The sequence below is a fragment of the Orycteropus afer genome, unplaced genomic scaffold (assembly GCF_000298275.1).
Source record: "Orycteropus afer afer isolate SDZICR_OR568_19922 unplaced genomic scaffold, OryAfe1.0 scaffold00121, whole genome shotgun sequence".
Lineage (NCBI taxonomy): Eukaryota > Metazoa > Chordata > Mammalia > Tubulidentata > Orycteropodidae > Orycteropus > Orycteropus afer.
The window spans coordinates 7,888,652-7,905,848 of NW_006921708.1; the positions used below are offsets into that span (position 1 = coordinate 7,888,652).

At 41.5% G+C, this 17,197-nt stretch overlaps 1 protein-coding gene across 1 annotated transcript in view; it reads left to right on the forward strand.

Moving 5' to 3' along the window:
- The first annotated feature begins 3,382 nt into the window (after positions 1–3,382).
- Positions 3,383–17,197, forward strand: part of CUNH7orf57 (chromosome unknown C7orf57 homolog) — a 75,478-nt gene continuing 61,663 nt past the window's right edge. Inside the window, exons 1-3 of the mRNA XM_007944145.2 lie at positions 3,383–3,437; positions 9,117–9,302; positions 16,617–16,725. Of these exons, the coding sequence (XP_007942336.2) occupies positions 3,383–3,437; positions 9,117–9,302; positions 16,617–16,725 (350 nt within the window). The remainder of the gene's footprint in view (positions 3,438–9,116; positions 9,303–16,616; positions 16,726–17,197) is intronic.

The window sequence follows — 17,197 nt, forward strand, 5'->3', positions numbered from 1 at the left end:
AGGCTCTGAGGCATGGGACATTTTAATCTCTATACTACAGGCATTAGGGCTCAGCATGGGACGTGTCAATCTCCATACTAAAGGCTTCTGGTTAAAAGATCTACCTGGAGGTATTAGGGCTCAGCATGGGATGTGTCAATCTCCATACTAAAGGCTTCTGGTTAAAAGATCTTTCAGGCCCCACACTGCCTGACCCATGGATTTAAATTTTGCTAGCCCTCACAACTGCTTTAGCCATTTTCTTGAAGTAAATCTCTCTCTATGTTCTTATATATACATTTCATTGGTTTTGCTCCTCTAGAGAACCCAGACTAAGATAATTAGTTAAGGAATGTTGCCAGGTTGGGTAAGTTCTGCACTCTTCTATTTATCTAGTTAAGAAACAGGAAACAAACAAACAAACAAAAAAAAAAAAAAAAACCACTTTTATCACCACAGCTTTGGTTACTATGACCGATTATTTTTAAGCACAGCATTCCCTTGACAGTATAGTCCCTTAGCCAGATGAAGATGCTATAACTTACACATAAAGAAGAACTTGTTATACTTGGTGATAACCTAAGTGCTTCTATATACAGTGGAACACACATTTGACATGTAGTCTTGGATTGCTGACATGATGAGGCCAGCTGGAGACCCTTAAAAATTCATCAAAATCTCATGTTAAGAACTGGATAAATCACAAAGCTAGGGTTAATTCTGGTCCCCCAAATGATTTCTCATTACCCCATTAATTCTTCTATTACTCTTCTTCTGCTTGATTTCTGAGGCTATAATTGTATAACAGCTCAAGCTGCCAAATGATTACCTGCTATAGTTTGAATAATTGATGTCCAAACCCCTGTTTGCCTGTGAATATGGCCTTGTTGGAATGTGGCCTTATTGGGGGAAATAGGGTTTTCATTGTAGACATTATCAGTTAAGGATGACATACCAGGGTGAGATAGCTACTAATTCCCTCTGAGTGGTATCTTATAAAAGAGAATAGACATAGAAAGTCACATAGAGGAAAGACACAATATGAGGATACATCTACAAGCAGCTAGGGAATGCCCTGGATTGCCAGCAACCACCAGAAACTAGAAGAGAGGCATGGCACTGTTCAAAGAAATACTAACAACAGAATCGTCAGAAGGAATTGACATATATATAATATTTTGATTTGGACTCCTAGTCTCCCAAACTGTGAGACATTAAATTTGTGTTCTGGAAAGTCACCTACTTTGTGGTATTTTATTATGGCGTGCACAAGGAACATGGGGGGGTATCCTCCTCTGACCTCCTCCAACCTCATGAGGGGGAAACAATCACCATCAGTAGCCCAAGGCCTATTCCTATGACCCACATATGCCACCACCCTCCAAACTTTTTACCAACTCTGCCACCAACCATCCCTCCCACAACACTCACTGCTTCTCTGTTATGTTTCAATAATTCCTTATTATGGCCACACAGAACTCACAGCTGATACTCATGATTATGAAGTTTATTAGAGAAGTGGTTACAATTCAGGTTCAGGAATGCTCAGGATACAATTCTTTGATCAGGACAGCATCCCCTCGGCCATGCCCTCAGGCATGCCTCTCTGGTCTTCAGCCTCTGGTGTGGCCTCTTCCCTGCTTGGGCAAGTGTTATAAAGCTCTTTTAGCTCTGCTGATAGGTGCACCTAGGTGCACCCCACTCTGCCAGCAAGCTTCTTGTCCAAAGGCACTCAGATTTCTCATTTCATAGGTCAGCAAGCCTGCTGCTTTGTCCCATGCTTCTTGGTTTCACTGTCCCGTCTCTCTGCCAGTGTTTTTTCCAGGCTCTCTGCCAAGGACGTGCTTCACTCCACCTCTGGCTCTTCTGTCTTGTTGGAAATGATATCCCCCTTTCTGTCTTTGGGAGGGCTCATTTTAAGTCTACAGTGAGAACAAAACTGACCAATCTCCACATTATTTTCATAGTCCTCCCCTCAGAAGGGTGTCATGTAACTTATTTAAATTATTACCAAGCTATCCAATCCCCTTTGTAGGGCACAAACACCTTACATTTGCATCGTTCCATCCAGTAATCTGGTGGGAGTCACAAAGACCAAGACCATGCTAAACTCACTGCTGTCAAGTCAGATTCAACTCATAGAGACCCCTCCTTGAGTTTCTGAGGTGGTATCACTACAAAAGTAGATTGCCCAACCTTCCTTCTGAGGAGTGGCTGGTGGATTTGAACTGCCAGCCTTCTGGTTAGCAGTCAAATGCCTTAGGCATTACACCACCAGAGCTCCCTATATTACATATGGTACATGCATATTATATATAATACATGGAGCTCTGGTAGCATCCTGGCACTTTTTACTTATTTTAACGTGGGACAATTATACTTGTTTGGACAATATGAGAGATGCCTCCTGTTTTTCTGGACAGCTTTGCAGGAAATTGGGTTTCCCTGCAGGAGAGGCTCTCTGATGGAGTAGTGGTTAAGGTATTTATTTCTCTGCTAACCAAAGGGTTGGTGGTTCCAACTCACCAGCTGCCCGGCACAATTAAGAATTACAGCCTTGAAAACCCAATGGGAATCGCAATGAGTTGGAATCAACTCCATTGTGGTGATGTTTCGTCCTGCCCCTGGAGAGGACTGAAAGAAACATGAAAAACTTACTCAGAAGCTGGTTTCCACCCACCTCTACCCGGTTCTGCCCCTCCCGCCCAGTCCCTGCCCCTCCCGCCCAGTCCCTGCCCCTCCCGCCCCGGGCGTTTGACAGGCGGTGCCCGCGCCCCGCCCATGACCTTGATTGGCTGGCAGCTGCGCCGCAGACTCCCTGTATTGGTTGACGCGCTCCCGTAAGCGTCCCCTGGTTTTTCAGACTGGCGTTGCCTGGGCGACGAGTAGTGTAGTTCCGCTGACCGAGAGTTGGGAGTTTTGGCTTTGCTTCCCAAGCGGGTGCGAAATCCAGCCTCTGGCTGTCGCGGCCAGCACTCACAGAGACCCTTCGGCGAGTGGGCGAGCCGGGGTGGGGTCTCTGGATCTTCTGTTCCTGGACCAAAGTGTAAATCCAAGGTATGGGTTCGCAAGTTAAGTTTGGGTACCCACGGAACGACACTTTTGCAGAGGGTCGAAGTTAACCCATTCCGCGATTATTGCCTACGTTTAAACACAATACAATGTGCAAGCACGTTGTCAGTTGTAAAGCACTTTGCGATTGGTGTAGAGTAGAGCAGGAACTGACAAACAGGAGAATGAGTTACTCACTTTCACAGCTTCAGCGCCCCGCGGCGGGCCAGTACCTGTAGTTAGATACTCAGTTAACCAAACTAAACCAAAACAAAACAAACCAGGAGGGGTTTAGTAAGTGATCAGCGGCTAAATGTGCTTTCTCTCTGAACAGCGCTTGAAGACCCCAGGCATGAGAAACACGAGCAAGGAGCTGCACGGGGCAATGAACCGTTATGCGCCCTGCGGTGAGTGCCTTTCCTGGGAGCTCAGGCTGGATCACTAAAGAAGCTGAGTTCATTTACTGTAGTTGCTGAACTGATTAGGGATCCAGTGTTCTGTGTGATGAGGGGGGAGCTCAAGAGATAACATTTTAAAAAATAGTAATAACTCTCAAGGCAACCTGAAATGCTACACCTGTGTCTGAATGTTAAAGCAATACATAACGGAAGCACTTAAAAAAGAAAAAAAAATCAGTCTTATTTTTCTTTATTTTCAACAAGAGAAAACCAGTACTACCTAGTGTTGCCTCAGTTTTGGAATAATAGGGTTTCTTTGGAGTTTTTAAATAATAACTCTATAATTCTCACAGCTTCTCCCCCACATACAGATTTCAGAACTTTTTCAGCTGTATCCTGACCTATTTCATTGCTTATCTCTTGCTCCCAATTTAGACCCCACACAAGTGAAATCTATTTCCTGTTTTAAATGGCAGAATAGTTAAGATTTCAGTAGAGAGTTCTCCTTCCTAGAATTCATGCAGTAGTTGGCTACTTATTTACCAGCGGTAAAGCTAAGGAGAAGGAAAGGAACAAGACTTGGGATACTGTTGTCTGTTTTTGTTCCTCTCCAGCTGGTGAAACCCACTGCCATCCAGTTGACTCAGCCTCAGAGCAAGCCAATGGGAAAGAGTTTCCAGGGTTATAAATCTTTACAGAAGCAGATTGCCTTCTCTTTCTCCTACTGAGCTGTTGGTGGGTCCAATCTGCCCACCTTTTGGTTAGTAGCCAGATGCTTTAACCACTGCACCACCAGAGGTCCTCCAGCTGGTGAAGACTAGGAGAGAGAGGGTAGAGAAGAGGGTTATGGAGCTCAGCTAGGAGAAGCACTTTTATTTCAGAGCTGATTGTGAACCATTATTGATGACCTTTGGCCATGCTAGGCACTGGAAGGAATGGACAAACAGCAATGAAGAGCCCCGGCCTGTTCCCTTTCTCTCACAGTGCACTCTGAAGCTTTTTTGTGACTTCCCTTCCTTGGTTAATAGCCTCATTTAGAAGAATGACACTGATGCATACTAACCCACTGAAGAACTTTATATATACTAGCTCATTTAACTTCATAACTACCCTATGAGATATTGTCACCCTATTTTAGAGATGAGGAAACTGAGACACATAGTTGTTGTTGTTTTTTTTTAAATTGTGATTTGGGTGAAAGTTTACAGAGCAAATTCATTTTCCCTACAGCAGTTCACGTATACTTTGTCTCATGACATTGACCACAATCTCCCACAATGCAACAGCTTCCCTCCCACTTCCTCTCCATAATTACCACTTCCCTGTGTCTTCCCCTTCCATACATTCCTGCCTTCTGAGCTGTCTCCTTGTGAATACACAGCCCTTCTATTCTCCCATGACTGATCTCGCCAAGGAGTGTATCAACTTAATATAAATGTTCAGCTCATATGCCTGTTTTTTGTTTGTCTGGAAGCCACAGAAGTGGGTTCAATTCCAGACCTGAAGGGCATCCAGGTGCCATAGTCTCAGTGGTTCCATCAGGCTCTATCAGACCAGCAAACCTGGGCACCCCTCCCCCCCCCTTTTTTAAATGATTTTTAGTTTTGTTTCACATTGTTCTCCCATTCTATCCAGCATAGAACTGAAACAGGTAGGGTTTTAAATTTTTTCATAACCCTAGCAAATGGCAGTGTGGCTCTACAGCCCATGCTCTAACCTCAGTTATTTGAGGCTAAAACTGCCTAAGGAGGGTGTGCCTATCACCATGGTTTATTAAACACTGCACTCTGGCCCAGAGGAGCTGGGTGCATATTCCTGCTGGGGTATCCTAAGTTGATCTCACAGTTTCTGTTTCCTCATTAATAAAATTAAGGTATTATTTATATGAGAACGCAGAGACAGGCGAATAAAGAAAATCCGTATGATTGTTAATCATCTAGTGTCATACTAGGACTTAAAATTTTTGAGTGATAAAAGCTAAAAGGTGATTCTTTATCCCTTTAACCCTCTGTGAGTGTATGTGTGTTTTTAGATGGTGAGATTTGATTCTAGATTCTAGCTCTTGTTCTCTGAGCTCATTTGGCATGCACTTTAATAAAATGGCCAGCCAGGTTAGAGTTCAGTACATGCCTGAATCTTCCAGTAATGAGAAGGTAGGAGATACACTGTTCTCTGTGGATTAATTAATGATCAAAACAGGGAGAGGAAAAATAAAGCAAGAATCTAATGCCTTTGCTCTATAAGAGAAAATAGTTGAGTATGATTAGAAAATGCAGCTGCTAAACTCCTACTCTTAATTAGTGGATTCCCTGTGATCTTCTGTGCAATTCTTTAAACTTTTCACAGTATTTTAAATTTCTTTCTGAAATTGCTTAATGTATATTCAGTTACTTACTGTATGTTAGATGTTTAGAGATTTGACATGCTAAATTCAATTCCTTTTTATACGGTGAACACAGCTATACTTTCAAGTAGCGATTGGGTATCTAAGCTTTTTGCTTAGAGGATGATTACTTCTTATATATGGAATAACCGTGTACTTGTTAGGTGCCATCGAGTTGTTTCCAACTCACAGCAACCCTGTATACAACAGAACTAAGTCCTGCCTGGTCCTGTGCAAACCTCACTGTTATTGGTATGTTTGAGCCCATTGTTACACCCACTGTGACAATCCATCTGGTTGAAGGTCTTCCTCTTATTCTCTGACCTTCTACCTTACTAAGCATGATGTCCTTCTCCAGAGACTGATCTTTCATGATAAGATGTCCAAAGCATATGAGAAATTGCACAATCCTCCTTCTAAGGAACATTCTTATTGTGTGCTTACCTGAATTAATTATTCAACACTGTTTTCCTGGGCATCTACTATGAATTCTGAACTTCATGAATTTGTGGCAGTAAATTTTAATAAGTGTTATTAAATATACTGAGTCCCTTGTGCCACATTAATTGCATTTTTTGTATTTCACATTTTTCCTGGATTTTGTTTTTAATCAGCTGAAAATTTTTTCCTCCTATACTTGGATACCTGGTTATTAAATTTCTGATGCAGAATTAGCTAAGACATCTATATGTTGAATATCTCTTGGGGGGGGGGCATAAGTAAACCCTAACAACTCAAAATCCTGGGGGTTTTGCTAATACCTGTAACTCCTGACAGTAGCTCCTGTAAAAGTCTCCAGGGAGTCTGATTGGAAGTCTCACCTTAGCTGGCCCGGATCTGTCCTGGATGCCTAGAGTAGACAAGGCCAGTTAGGAAATGCCATCACCTTGACATGTCCGTGTTAGCTTCCCTGCCCACATGCCTTCTCTGCACTGGCCTCATGGTAGTGTTGAGATGAAACATAGAGAATAGGTGCTCCTTATTTTCCTCTCCCCCATCCTTCTCTCACACTACTGTACCAAACTTCCTCTTCATGGGACCCCTTCCTAGTGTTTCAGTTTACTAGGATACTGCTTGAGGGTTGTTGAAGCAACTGTTCTTTTTCCAAGGAAGCCAGACTCAGTCACCTACAAATTTATGGCCTGAGATGGTTTCCCATAACATACGGCTACTATGGCAAAGCTAGTTTGCCCTCCCCTTCTCTGTCTCATTTCAGCAGGGCTTTGAACCAATTCTTCTTGATTCAGTCATGGCTAACAAAGTGAAACGGAAACAGACTCAAATTTGTAAATATTTGTGTACAAGAATGATAACTAGAATGAGATAAATCACAGTTTGACACCCTACTAGAAACTTAATCTCCCCTTTAGAAAATGAGGACAGTGTGCTTATTGCATACAACCAAGTCGCTTGATTGACAGAGTCAGAAAGAACAGTGCCCTTCTCAAAGATGGCGGCTGACCATGCCGCTTTGAATGTACTTCATGCTCCACAGTCCTGACAATAATCCAGTCTACATCAGGCTCATGGAAGGTCTCACTATGCCTTTTCTGAGTCTCCCATTCTAGGATTCTGACCTGTGATTTTTCCCATTCTGGTTATTGTTGCAGTATACCTACATTTTATAAATTCATGTCTCAATTTCACCATGTGAGCCATGACTGACCAGTTTGAAGCCCTGCTTTCTTTTTTCTTTTTTCTACCTGCAAATTTGGTATGTTTTCACTTCTCACTTCTCATGTCCTACTTTCACATTATGAGCAAATAAATGTGTGGGGACTTGTTTGGAGAGAGGAATCCTGTCTCTGATAAAAGAGTTTAACTTTTTGCCGGACTCTGAGGTAGTCAGTTGAGGGAGAGACAGGTGGGCTTCAAATATAATTAATTGCTTGGTAGATGAAATTTCTTTGACATTGTCATAGCCCTATCTGTTTGCGCTCCTACAAAGTTCGTAAAAGTGGTCAATATAGCTATTATTTCTGGCGCAAATTTTTATTTCAATATTTTTAATGTACTAGGTTTATCAAGTAGCAAAGATGGCAAGACTTCATCTTGCTTATGTCAGATACATTATCAGGAAAGACCTATTGCTAGAGAAGGATATCATGTTTCGTAAAGCAGAGGGTCAGAGAAAATGAAGTGACCCTCAATGACACGGATTGATACAATATATGCAACGATGGACTCAGACATACATACCAATGACTGTGAGGTTGGCACAGGACTGGTTAATGTTTCATTCTGTTGTATGTATGAGCACTATGAGTTGGAGCCAACTCAGTAGTAACTAACAATAGCAACAAAGTTTATCAGACTTTGGCCAAGTATTCCATAGATTTACTCATAAAGATTTTAAAGTTATTTGGGATTTTTTTTAGCAATGTACTGGCACTATCTCTAGCTGCTGTCAAGTCAGTTATGACTCATGAAGACCTCATGTGTATCAAAGTAGAACTGTGCTCCACAGGGTTTTCAAATCCCTAATATTTTTGGAGTAGATTGCCAGGCCTTTCTTCCAAGGCACTGGATCCTGCAACCTTTTGGTTAGCAGCCGAACAGTTAACTGCACCGTCCAGGGATTTCTTCAGGAATGTATATTCCCCTAAATAACCAGCAATGCAGTTAAGTTCCGATTTTATGGAGGACTAAAAAGAGAGGGAGAAAGATAAACACTCATAGACATACATGCAAAGAGGTTTGGAAACTTAATGAAAAAATTAAAACACCATCAAAGAGGCTCAAATTTCACCACTTCAGAATGAAAGATGGACATGTGCATAGAGAAGTGCAGGAAGGGCCCATGAAAGGTGATTTTTTTTTTCTTTTGGGATTAGCACTTCACATTCTAGAAGGTGTTAGAGACTTTTAATTAAATGAATGGCTGTATTGCCACTCACTACAGTGTATTCAAGGAGCTCTGGTAGCATAGTGGCTAAGGCACTTGACTGCTAACCAGAAGGCTGGCGGTTCAAACCCACCAGCCACTCCTCGGAAGGAAGGTTGGGCATTCCTACTTCCGTAGTGATACTGCCTCGGAAACCCAAGGAGGGGTCGCTATGAGTCAGGGCTGACTCTACGGCACATAACAACAACAACAACAACAGTGTATTCAAAAGAGAAAAATGTCTTCCCTTATAATGTACATTATGACATACATTGGCCCTGATTGTGTTGTCTGCATAAAGACAGTTATAAAGAGTAGCAGACATTCCCACCAACATAGATACATTTTGGCTATAGAATAAATCAAACTGTGAAATTAATGCATACATGGCAGTATTACCTTTGGCTTTGCACTTTTCTAGATTGGTATTACCATCTTCCAGTGAAGCGGTCAGAGAAGGCTGTGGATGTCCCACCAGCATCTCAGATCCCAGGGCTTAGTGATCTTGGGGGCACACAAAATGGGAATGCATTTGGGACTCGTAGATACTGGATCAAAGAAACAGACTCAGAATACATCAAGCTCGCAAAACAAGGTGGCAGACCTGGTAAGTACATTGATCTGCTTCACTTAATTTTCATTTGAAAATTAGCCCTGTGAAGAGGAATGATAGGCTAGTTCCCTTAATAATTTAGTTTCTCCTATAAAAATGTTGTTAGTATAAAATCTAAATTTTGCCTGAGGCCTTTAGAAATTTAGGTTAATCTTGCTACAGTTTGAGGTCTTTATAATCTTCAGTGATTTGCTAATATTTATGAGAAATCAAATACACTTCGAATTCAAGGAATTAGGCTTGTAGGATTTTTTTTTCTTCCTTGAGTAATACCTTTTAATGATTGACACCTATTTTATTTTCTAATTAGGAAAGGAAACTCAGGAAATAGTCTCTTTTTACAAAGGGTCTATCTTTGGACTTTAATATCCTTCATTGTTGTAACTACTTCCTGAATAATTTGGGAAATGTTTTCTTTTCCTATTGTTTATTGTCATTCTTGCTGCCCTGGCCTTTTCAGCATATTTAATAATGAAGATCATAGAAGAGTTACTGTATAATATTTCACTGATGATGTTAATGGAGATCAAAATTTTATATATGCTTTAATTGAGAAAGTCCTGGTGGATTGTGCTAAGGCATATTGTGTTTAATGGAAGTCACTGAAGAAAGGGTTATGGGACCACATGTAAAATGACTTAGAGCTAGCCTTGTGGAAAATGACATTGACAAATATTAACCTGTTTTTCCCCCCTGGTTACCATTACCTCTGAGGAGCTTATTATGGGAAAATGGGAAATAAAATGGCATTAAAAGATCAAGATCAAACAATTTCATTTACTCCATATAAAGTGCAGAGAATGGGACCTAGAAATTTTTTTCTTAAATTCACCCTACCACAACCATTGGCTAAAAGAACATTAGTGGAAAGATTATAAATTGGGTGGAAGTATTATGTCAGCATTAGTTTGCTAATTTTGATAATTGTGCTGTGATTATGTGAAAGAATGTCCCTAGAAAATACCCACTGGTGTATGTACGGTTGAAGGGGCATCATGTCTGCAGTGTGTGCCCAGAAGTTTCTGGAAACAATAATGACAGTGATATTAATAATATGTGAGAGAGGAAGATAAGGCAAATATGATGAAATGTTAACTCCCTGGGGCATCTGAGTGAAGAGTATAGGGGAACTTGTATTTTCCCTGACATTTTTCTGTAAGTCTGGGATAATTAATAAAAAGAAACAAAGAATGGTGCCTGATACAGAGTAAGAATTCAGTGTTTGTTAGCTGCTGCTGCTAATTGTTGTCATCATTTTGCTGTTATTATTATGAGGCAAAACCAGTTATTCCTACCTCCCTGCTTGCTGATGCTGACACCTCCACCCTAACAATGAAAATACTTTTGGGGCCAGGGGAGGGATTTGTATGTAATTTAGAGAGTAAGCTAGTAAATTGGGAGCTGATATAAGTCTCTGAGAAGGAGTCTTATACTCTGTTCCTCTAAGTGGTGACTTCAAAGGGCAGGGTGGCACTGATAAATAACCCCTCCATAAATCTCTCCCCCCAGATCCTGTGCCCCACTACCAAAATGAAAACCTAGAGGGGACAGCCATGTGCAGCTTTTCCCAGAAATGTCTATGGGGGGTGGCAAAAGAATCAGATTGTCCTATGCTTACAAGAATGACATAGGAGTACCTCAGAAAAAGGGAGAGAAATGCAAGTCCAGCCCCCTGATGATCTGAGGAGTTTTGCAGATGTCAGCATAGAGGAATGAGCCCCACTCTGGGAATTGATGGATATGGCATATGTAGGTTCCAGTGGGGTAGGGGAGGGGTGTTCCTGCCCACGCACCTAGCAGAGCCTGAACATCTCAACAGGTGCCAGTGGGGAAGCAGCTATAGACAAAAACTGCCTCCACTGGCCCTGTTGTTCTATTAGCACAAAACTCAGACATAACCCTAGACAAGAAGGCTAAGGGGAAGATACCTGGGCAGACTGAGCATACCCTGGATCAACTGAGAACAATCTGGAAATGACTGACTTCTGGAGTTTTCTGCCATTAGGCAGGAAAGAGGATTAAGATAGATATTAGTTATATTCTTCTTGGACATTTGAGATTAGTCAACTAAAGTTATATTTTTATGCATTTGATGTGTTCCATAAAAAGCTATATGTAAACAAAATGTAATCAGTAACAAAAAATCTGCATGTTTTTAAAGCTATAATTAGTCCTTGTTTTTAATATATTTTGATGTTTTTAATATGTCAGATTTTCATTAAGCAAAATACATTGTTTTGCTTAAATTCAGATACACATTGCCCATCCTTAAACATCTATAAAACATAGAAAAACTGGGGCCCCTCCGAACCATAAAAGCTACAGTTGTTAACCTAACCTGGGCCCAAATATAGGGTCCTTATCACTTGCTCTTTTATTGCTAAAGTTTGACTGCAAAAAACAAGTGCTAGGTTGGTTCTGAGTGTTTATTTTACAGACATTTTCAACTTTCGAGGGTCCTGGATGAGTTGGGGACATCTGTGACTGCTGTGGATAAGGCTGGTTTGGATCTACTGTATTCTTCCAAGGTGTGAGATCATTACCCAAGAGACTATCTTAGAAGTATGATCTAGCTCAGGCTCTGTCCCTTGCTCTGCAATCCATTGGTCTTTGTCCTGACTCCCTGTGTAATGTTGGTGTCAGTCCAGATTTACTGGGTCCAGTGTCACAATGGAGTGAAATGTTCAGCCTTATGCTGTGTTCTCTAGAGAAGCAAAACCAGTGAAGCATGTATATAGAGAGAGTCAGACAGAAACTTATCTCAAGGAAATGACTTGCAAAGTTGCAGAGGTTGGCATTACCCAAGTCTGTAGGTTAGATGTCAAGCTGGAGGCTTCTCCTGACTCACATAACTACAGGGGCTGATGAACCTAAGATCAACAGGCAATTCAGCAGGCTGCTGCCTTCAGAGGCTGATGAAGGCAAGATCAGCAAGTAAAATGGCAGACTGTTGGTTCACAGGGTGCAAAGGCGAAAATCCCAAGATTGGCAGGTGTGGTAGTTTAGTTGTGTGTCAACTTGGCAGGACCTCGTTGAGTGGCTGGGCAGCTGGACACAGTATTCCCCATGATGAGACTGGTAATCAGCTCCGTGGTGGAATCTGTTGTGAGCAGGTGAGTAGCTAGCTGCCTTAGGGAATGTGGTCTGCTTCCTGTATATAAGCAGAAGCCTTGGGGATTGGTCTCTAGCTTGTGGCATGCTTAGAGACCTTGCATGTAGCTGTGTCATTGTTCAGCAGCCTGCCATGCTCTGCCGACCTTGGGACTTACAATGGACTTAAATTAATGGCCTGCCATGTGGTTTGGTAACATCGTGACTGTGCCATTTTACTTGTCAACCTTGGGCTTGGCAGCCTCAGCAGCCAGCAGCTGTCTGAGTGAAGAAAAGCCTCTAGCTTCAGTGGGTCAGGAGCTGGAGGCAGAGCTATAGCCCCAGGCTGAGGGGCTTTCACCTAGCCCCTAGAGCCTGGCACTTTGAACTTGTACTTAAAGCCTCCAAACTGTAAGAGAATAAACTCATGTTTGTTAAGGCCATCCCATTTGTGGCATATTCTCAGAGTGGCGCTAGGTAACCAGAACAGCAGGCAATACAGCAGGCCACTGATTCAAGTCCAGACGATGATAAGCCAGATGCAGGATCTCATGCAGAAAGCCTGAAAGCTTTGCCAGAGCTTTTCCATACATATTGGAAGCATGCCACACCCTGAAGGAAACTCTCTTTCAACTGATTGAGTGCTCATAGCAGATCTCATTATGGAGGTGATTACATAATATCAGATCTTATCATGGGGGATGACTACATCATAACTGCTAAACTACTTGGAATCATGGCCCAGCCAAGTTGACACACAACCTTAAATATCACAAATGCTTTTGAAATTATTTTATAGATTGGGAGACCATGTCTTTATGGCTGTTAATACATATTGCCATTGTATTAATTTTATTAATTTATTTAATATGAAAGCATTTCCACATGCTTACTTTACTAAACTACTCTTCCTAGTTTTTATTCCCACATTTTTGCCTTTGTAATCAGTTGACATCTTTCATAACCTAATGTAAGGACCTCTGGTTATGTAGTGGGTAAGACATTTGGTTGCTAACCAGAAGGCCAGTAGTTCAATTCCTCCAGCTGTGCTGTGGGAGAAAGATGAGAATCTACTTCTGTAAAAATTTATGGCCTTGGAAATCCAGTGGGGTCTCTATGAGTCAGAATCAACTCAGTGACTGTGGATTTGGGGGTATAACGTCATATATCTAGGAAAACATTTTAGAAAATTATGTATTAAGTTTATTACAACTATAAATATTTAAGCCTTAGGGAAACACAGAAGAAAAAATTGCTTCTTTCTGTTGGCCTTTCTGGAATTTTTATGCAATTAAAATGCACAATTGCAAAAAGGACTTGGAGGCAGCATGCTCTCACCTCCTCTAACTTCACAAGGAGGCAGAATCACCAACAGCAGTCCAAGGCTTATTCCTGTGAGTCCAAACATGCCACCACCCTCCAAAGCTTTTGACCATTTCTGACACCAACCGTCCCTCCCATGGCATTCTCTACTTGTCTGCTGGGTTTAGTAATTCATTGCAATGGCCACATAGAGCTAACAGATGAGATTCATAATTATGGAGTTTATTAAGGAAGTAACAGGCTACAATTTACATTCAGGAATACACTCACAATACAATCCTTCAATTAGGACAGTCTCTCCTCTGCTATGCCCTCAGGCACATATCTCTGGCCCTTGGCCTCTGCCCTGCTTGCACAAGTGTTACAAAGCTCTCAAAGCTCTGCTGATATGTGTACCCCACTCTACCAGCAAGCCTCCTGCTTTCTTGCTCCATGGGCCAGAAAGCCCACTTCACTGTCTCCTGACTCTTGGCTCCACTGCCACTGTCTCTCACTCAGGCACCTGTCTCTCACTGAGGTATCTTTTTCACAGCCAGGTATCTCTCATTCAGCCTGGTGTCTCTCTTTCTCAGCCTGGCATCTGTCAGCCACGGAGGTCCAGCACAGGGATCTTGGGTCCAAGGACATGCTTCACTTCACCTCCACCTCTCTCTTGATGGCAGTGAAATTCCCCCTCTGCCTCTAGGAAGACTAATGTTAAGCCTGGAAAAGTGACAAAACTAACCAGTCCCAACATTAGAGTTCTACATACCTCATTTACATGATCCCACCCAGTAATCTGGTGGGAGTTAGAAAGACTGTGGCTAGAAAAGCCATGTAAAGTAATTCACTGCACCACAACAATTTAGTACCCATGTCTTAAACTCTATCCTAATTCGGGGTGATTTTCTTGGACAATATAAATCTTTATGGAAGCAGACTGCCTAATCTTTCTTCCATGGAGTAGAATATTTTCATTTAAAATAGATTGTCCTACTATTCTAGTTAAGATTTAAATGCTACTAACCCTGGGTAAAAATGCCAACAAGGAAAATTTTGCCATAGTAATTTAATCTGAAGTGATTATAAATATGGAAACTTAATATTTGTATAGGTAATTGAGAAATTATCTGTATGCTTTAGTTGAAATATCTAGTGCAGATACCTCACCCTCTTTCTTTAAAATAGACCCCATTTTTTTTTCTTGTTGATGTTAGGTATTTGGATTGATATTTGCAGTGTATTAAATTACTTAGTATGGCTTTTCTACCCATAAGTTATCGTAAACTCAGTGGTGGAATGAGCAACTGAGGAGCTCCTGATTGTAAATGTTATCCACCTGGGTTATTTCTGTTGGGCATGGCACAACACAATGTTATGGGAGGCTCACACTCAGGTGCTTAGAATTCTGTTGTTATGATTGGTTGGTTTGGCCACTCTGCCAAGCTCAAAAGGAGGCCTCCTAGAGGCAGAACTTTCTCTGACTGCTGGTTGAGGAAGATGCGCTCCTGAAAGAGACATGTACTCCTGAGACACGTGCTGCTGGGAAAGAGACGCAAGAGACACTCATTGCTGAGTGAGACACCGAGGGACACGCATTGCTGAGGGAGAGACTGTGAGAGACTTAACTGAGAGACTGTGGGCTGGGAGAGAGACCGAGCGTTCTTCCTGAACTTAAATTGTAGCCTGGTACTTCCCTAATAAACCCCGTAATCTGTGAGTTCTGTGTGGCCACTGCAGTGAATTATCGAACCCAGGAGAAAGGTGGTGGGTGCTTTTGGAGGAACGGTTGGTGAAAGAGCTGGAGGGAGGCAGCATGTCTCACATTGCAGTAATAGGCCTTGGGCTATTGATGGTTATTCTGCCTTCCTCTTGTGGGGTTCTAGGAGGTCAGAATATGTGGCCTCCTTCCCATTTACCAGTGTTTTTTTTTTTTTTTTTGGTGTGTTTTTTTATTTGTTTTTATTAAGCTAAGAAGCTTTTCCAAGGGTCATTTAATGACAAAGATAGAATTTTCACCCAAGCAGTCTCAACCCCCTGTGCTCTTTTTTTAAAAAAATTGGGTGAAAGTTTACAGAGCAATTTCATTTTCCATACAGTTTGTCTCATGACATTGACTGTAATCTCCCACAATGCAACAGCTCTCCTCCCACTTCCTCCCTATAGCCAGGATTGGTGGGTTTTGAGGATTAATGCTGAGTCTACATTTGTTCATAAAATAAAATTTATGAACAAAATAAAAATACATTTTTTTGTTAAGAAATGATATTTATTTTCCAAATTCTCAAAACTCTATTTATATTTTAATTTCAGGCCAAAAATATCACATAAAAATAAGAAACATAAATAAAATGTATACAGGACAGGACAGACTATTACATGGTAAATTCCAAAATAAATGTACCTCTACTAAAAGCAACACATTATTTAGATGTAGTTTGTCTTACATTCTTTTAGGCCAATTATGATTTGATGTGCTTAATATGCCATTCTATAGAGTGCTTTGAAAAATTCACAAGACACAGCCAAAAGAGCATGAGGCTGCAACAGTTGGCTTATGCCCTACACCAGATTTGCCCTAGGAAGCTCCAGGACCACTGAGAATTCAAGCCTCTCTGCTGCAGGTCCTGCCCAGACTTGACTTGAGATTCTCTTCTGACATCCTGGGATTTATGCCTTAGACCACAATTTTTCTCAACAAGTCAAAGGTGAAGTGAACCTTTCTTCTGTTCCAACTGGTGGTAGAAACATTACCCCAGTTGCACATTTATTAGTAGTTACAGTACACTCCAGGCTGGCCCTGGAGGCCCTTGAAGGCTCAGCTATAATCCCTTTGTAAACCACAGCTCTATGACTGTGTGTCCTATGTGTGGGCTGCAGGAAACCACTCAATGTTCCATCTTTTTTCCCTTTGAGATCTGCTGAAGCACTTTGGCCCCGGAACCCAGAAGGGCTCCCCAGTGGCATATTCAATGCCAGACTGGTATATCCACCACAGCAAACCCCCAACAGCCAACCAGAGAGAGTGAGTATTTTGAAGCACGTACATTTTTGTTTATCTTTTAAAGAAAAAAAAAAACTATGTTTATCTATTAAAGAAAGAAATACATATAGAGAGACCATTTTAAAGTTTAAAAATGCAAATATCTAATCCTGATACCAATATTGTGATGATATAACTTCTAGTGCTATTTTTAAATGGCTAGCCATTTGTGGGGACACAACTTATTTATTAGAAACTCAAAGTGCTGGAAATCTGTGATGGTGTTGTGCCCATAGAGCTTGTAAATTATTTCAAGTTGTCCCCCTGTGCATACACAGTCCTTCTGTTCTCTCATGATTGATTTCTCCAACAAGTGTATCTACCTAAAGTAAATGTTCACCTCATATGCCTGTCTTTTGTTTGGCTGCAAGCCACAGAAATGGGTTCAATTCCAGACCTGAAGGGCAGCTATGTGCCATAGTCTCAGGAGTTCCACTAGGCTCTATCAAACCAG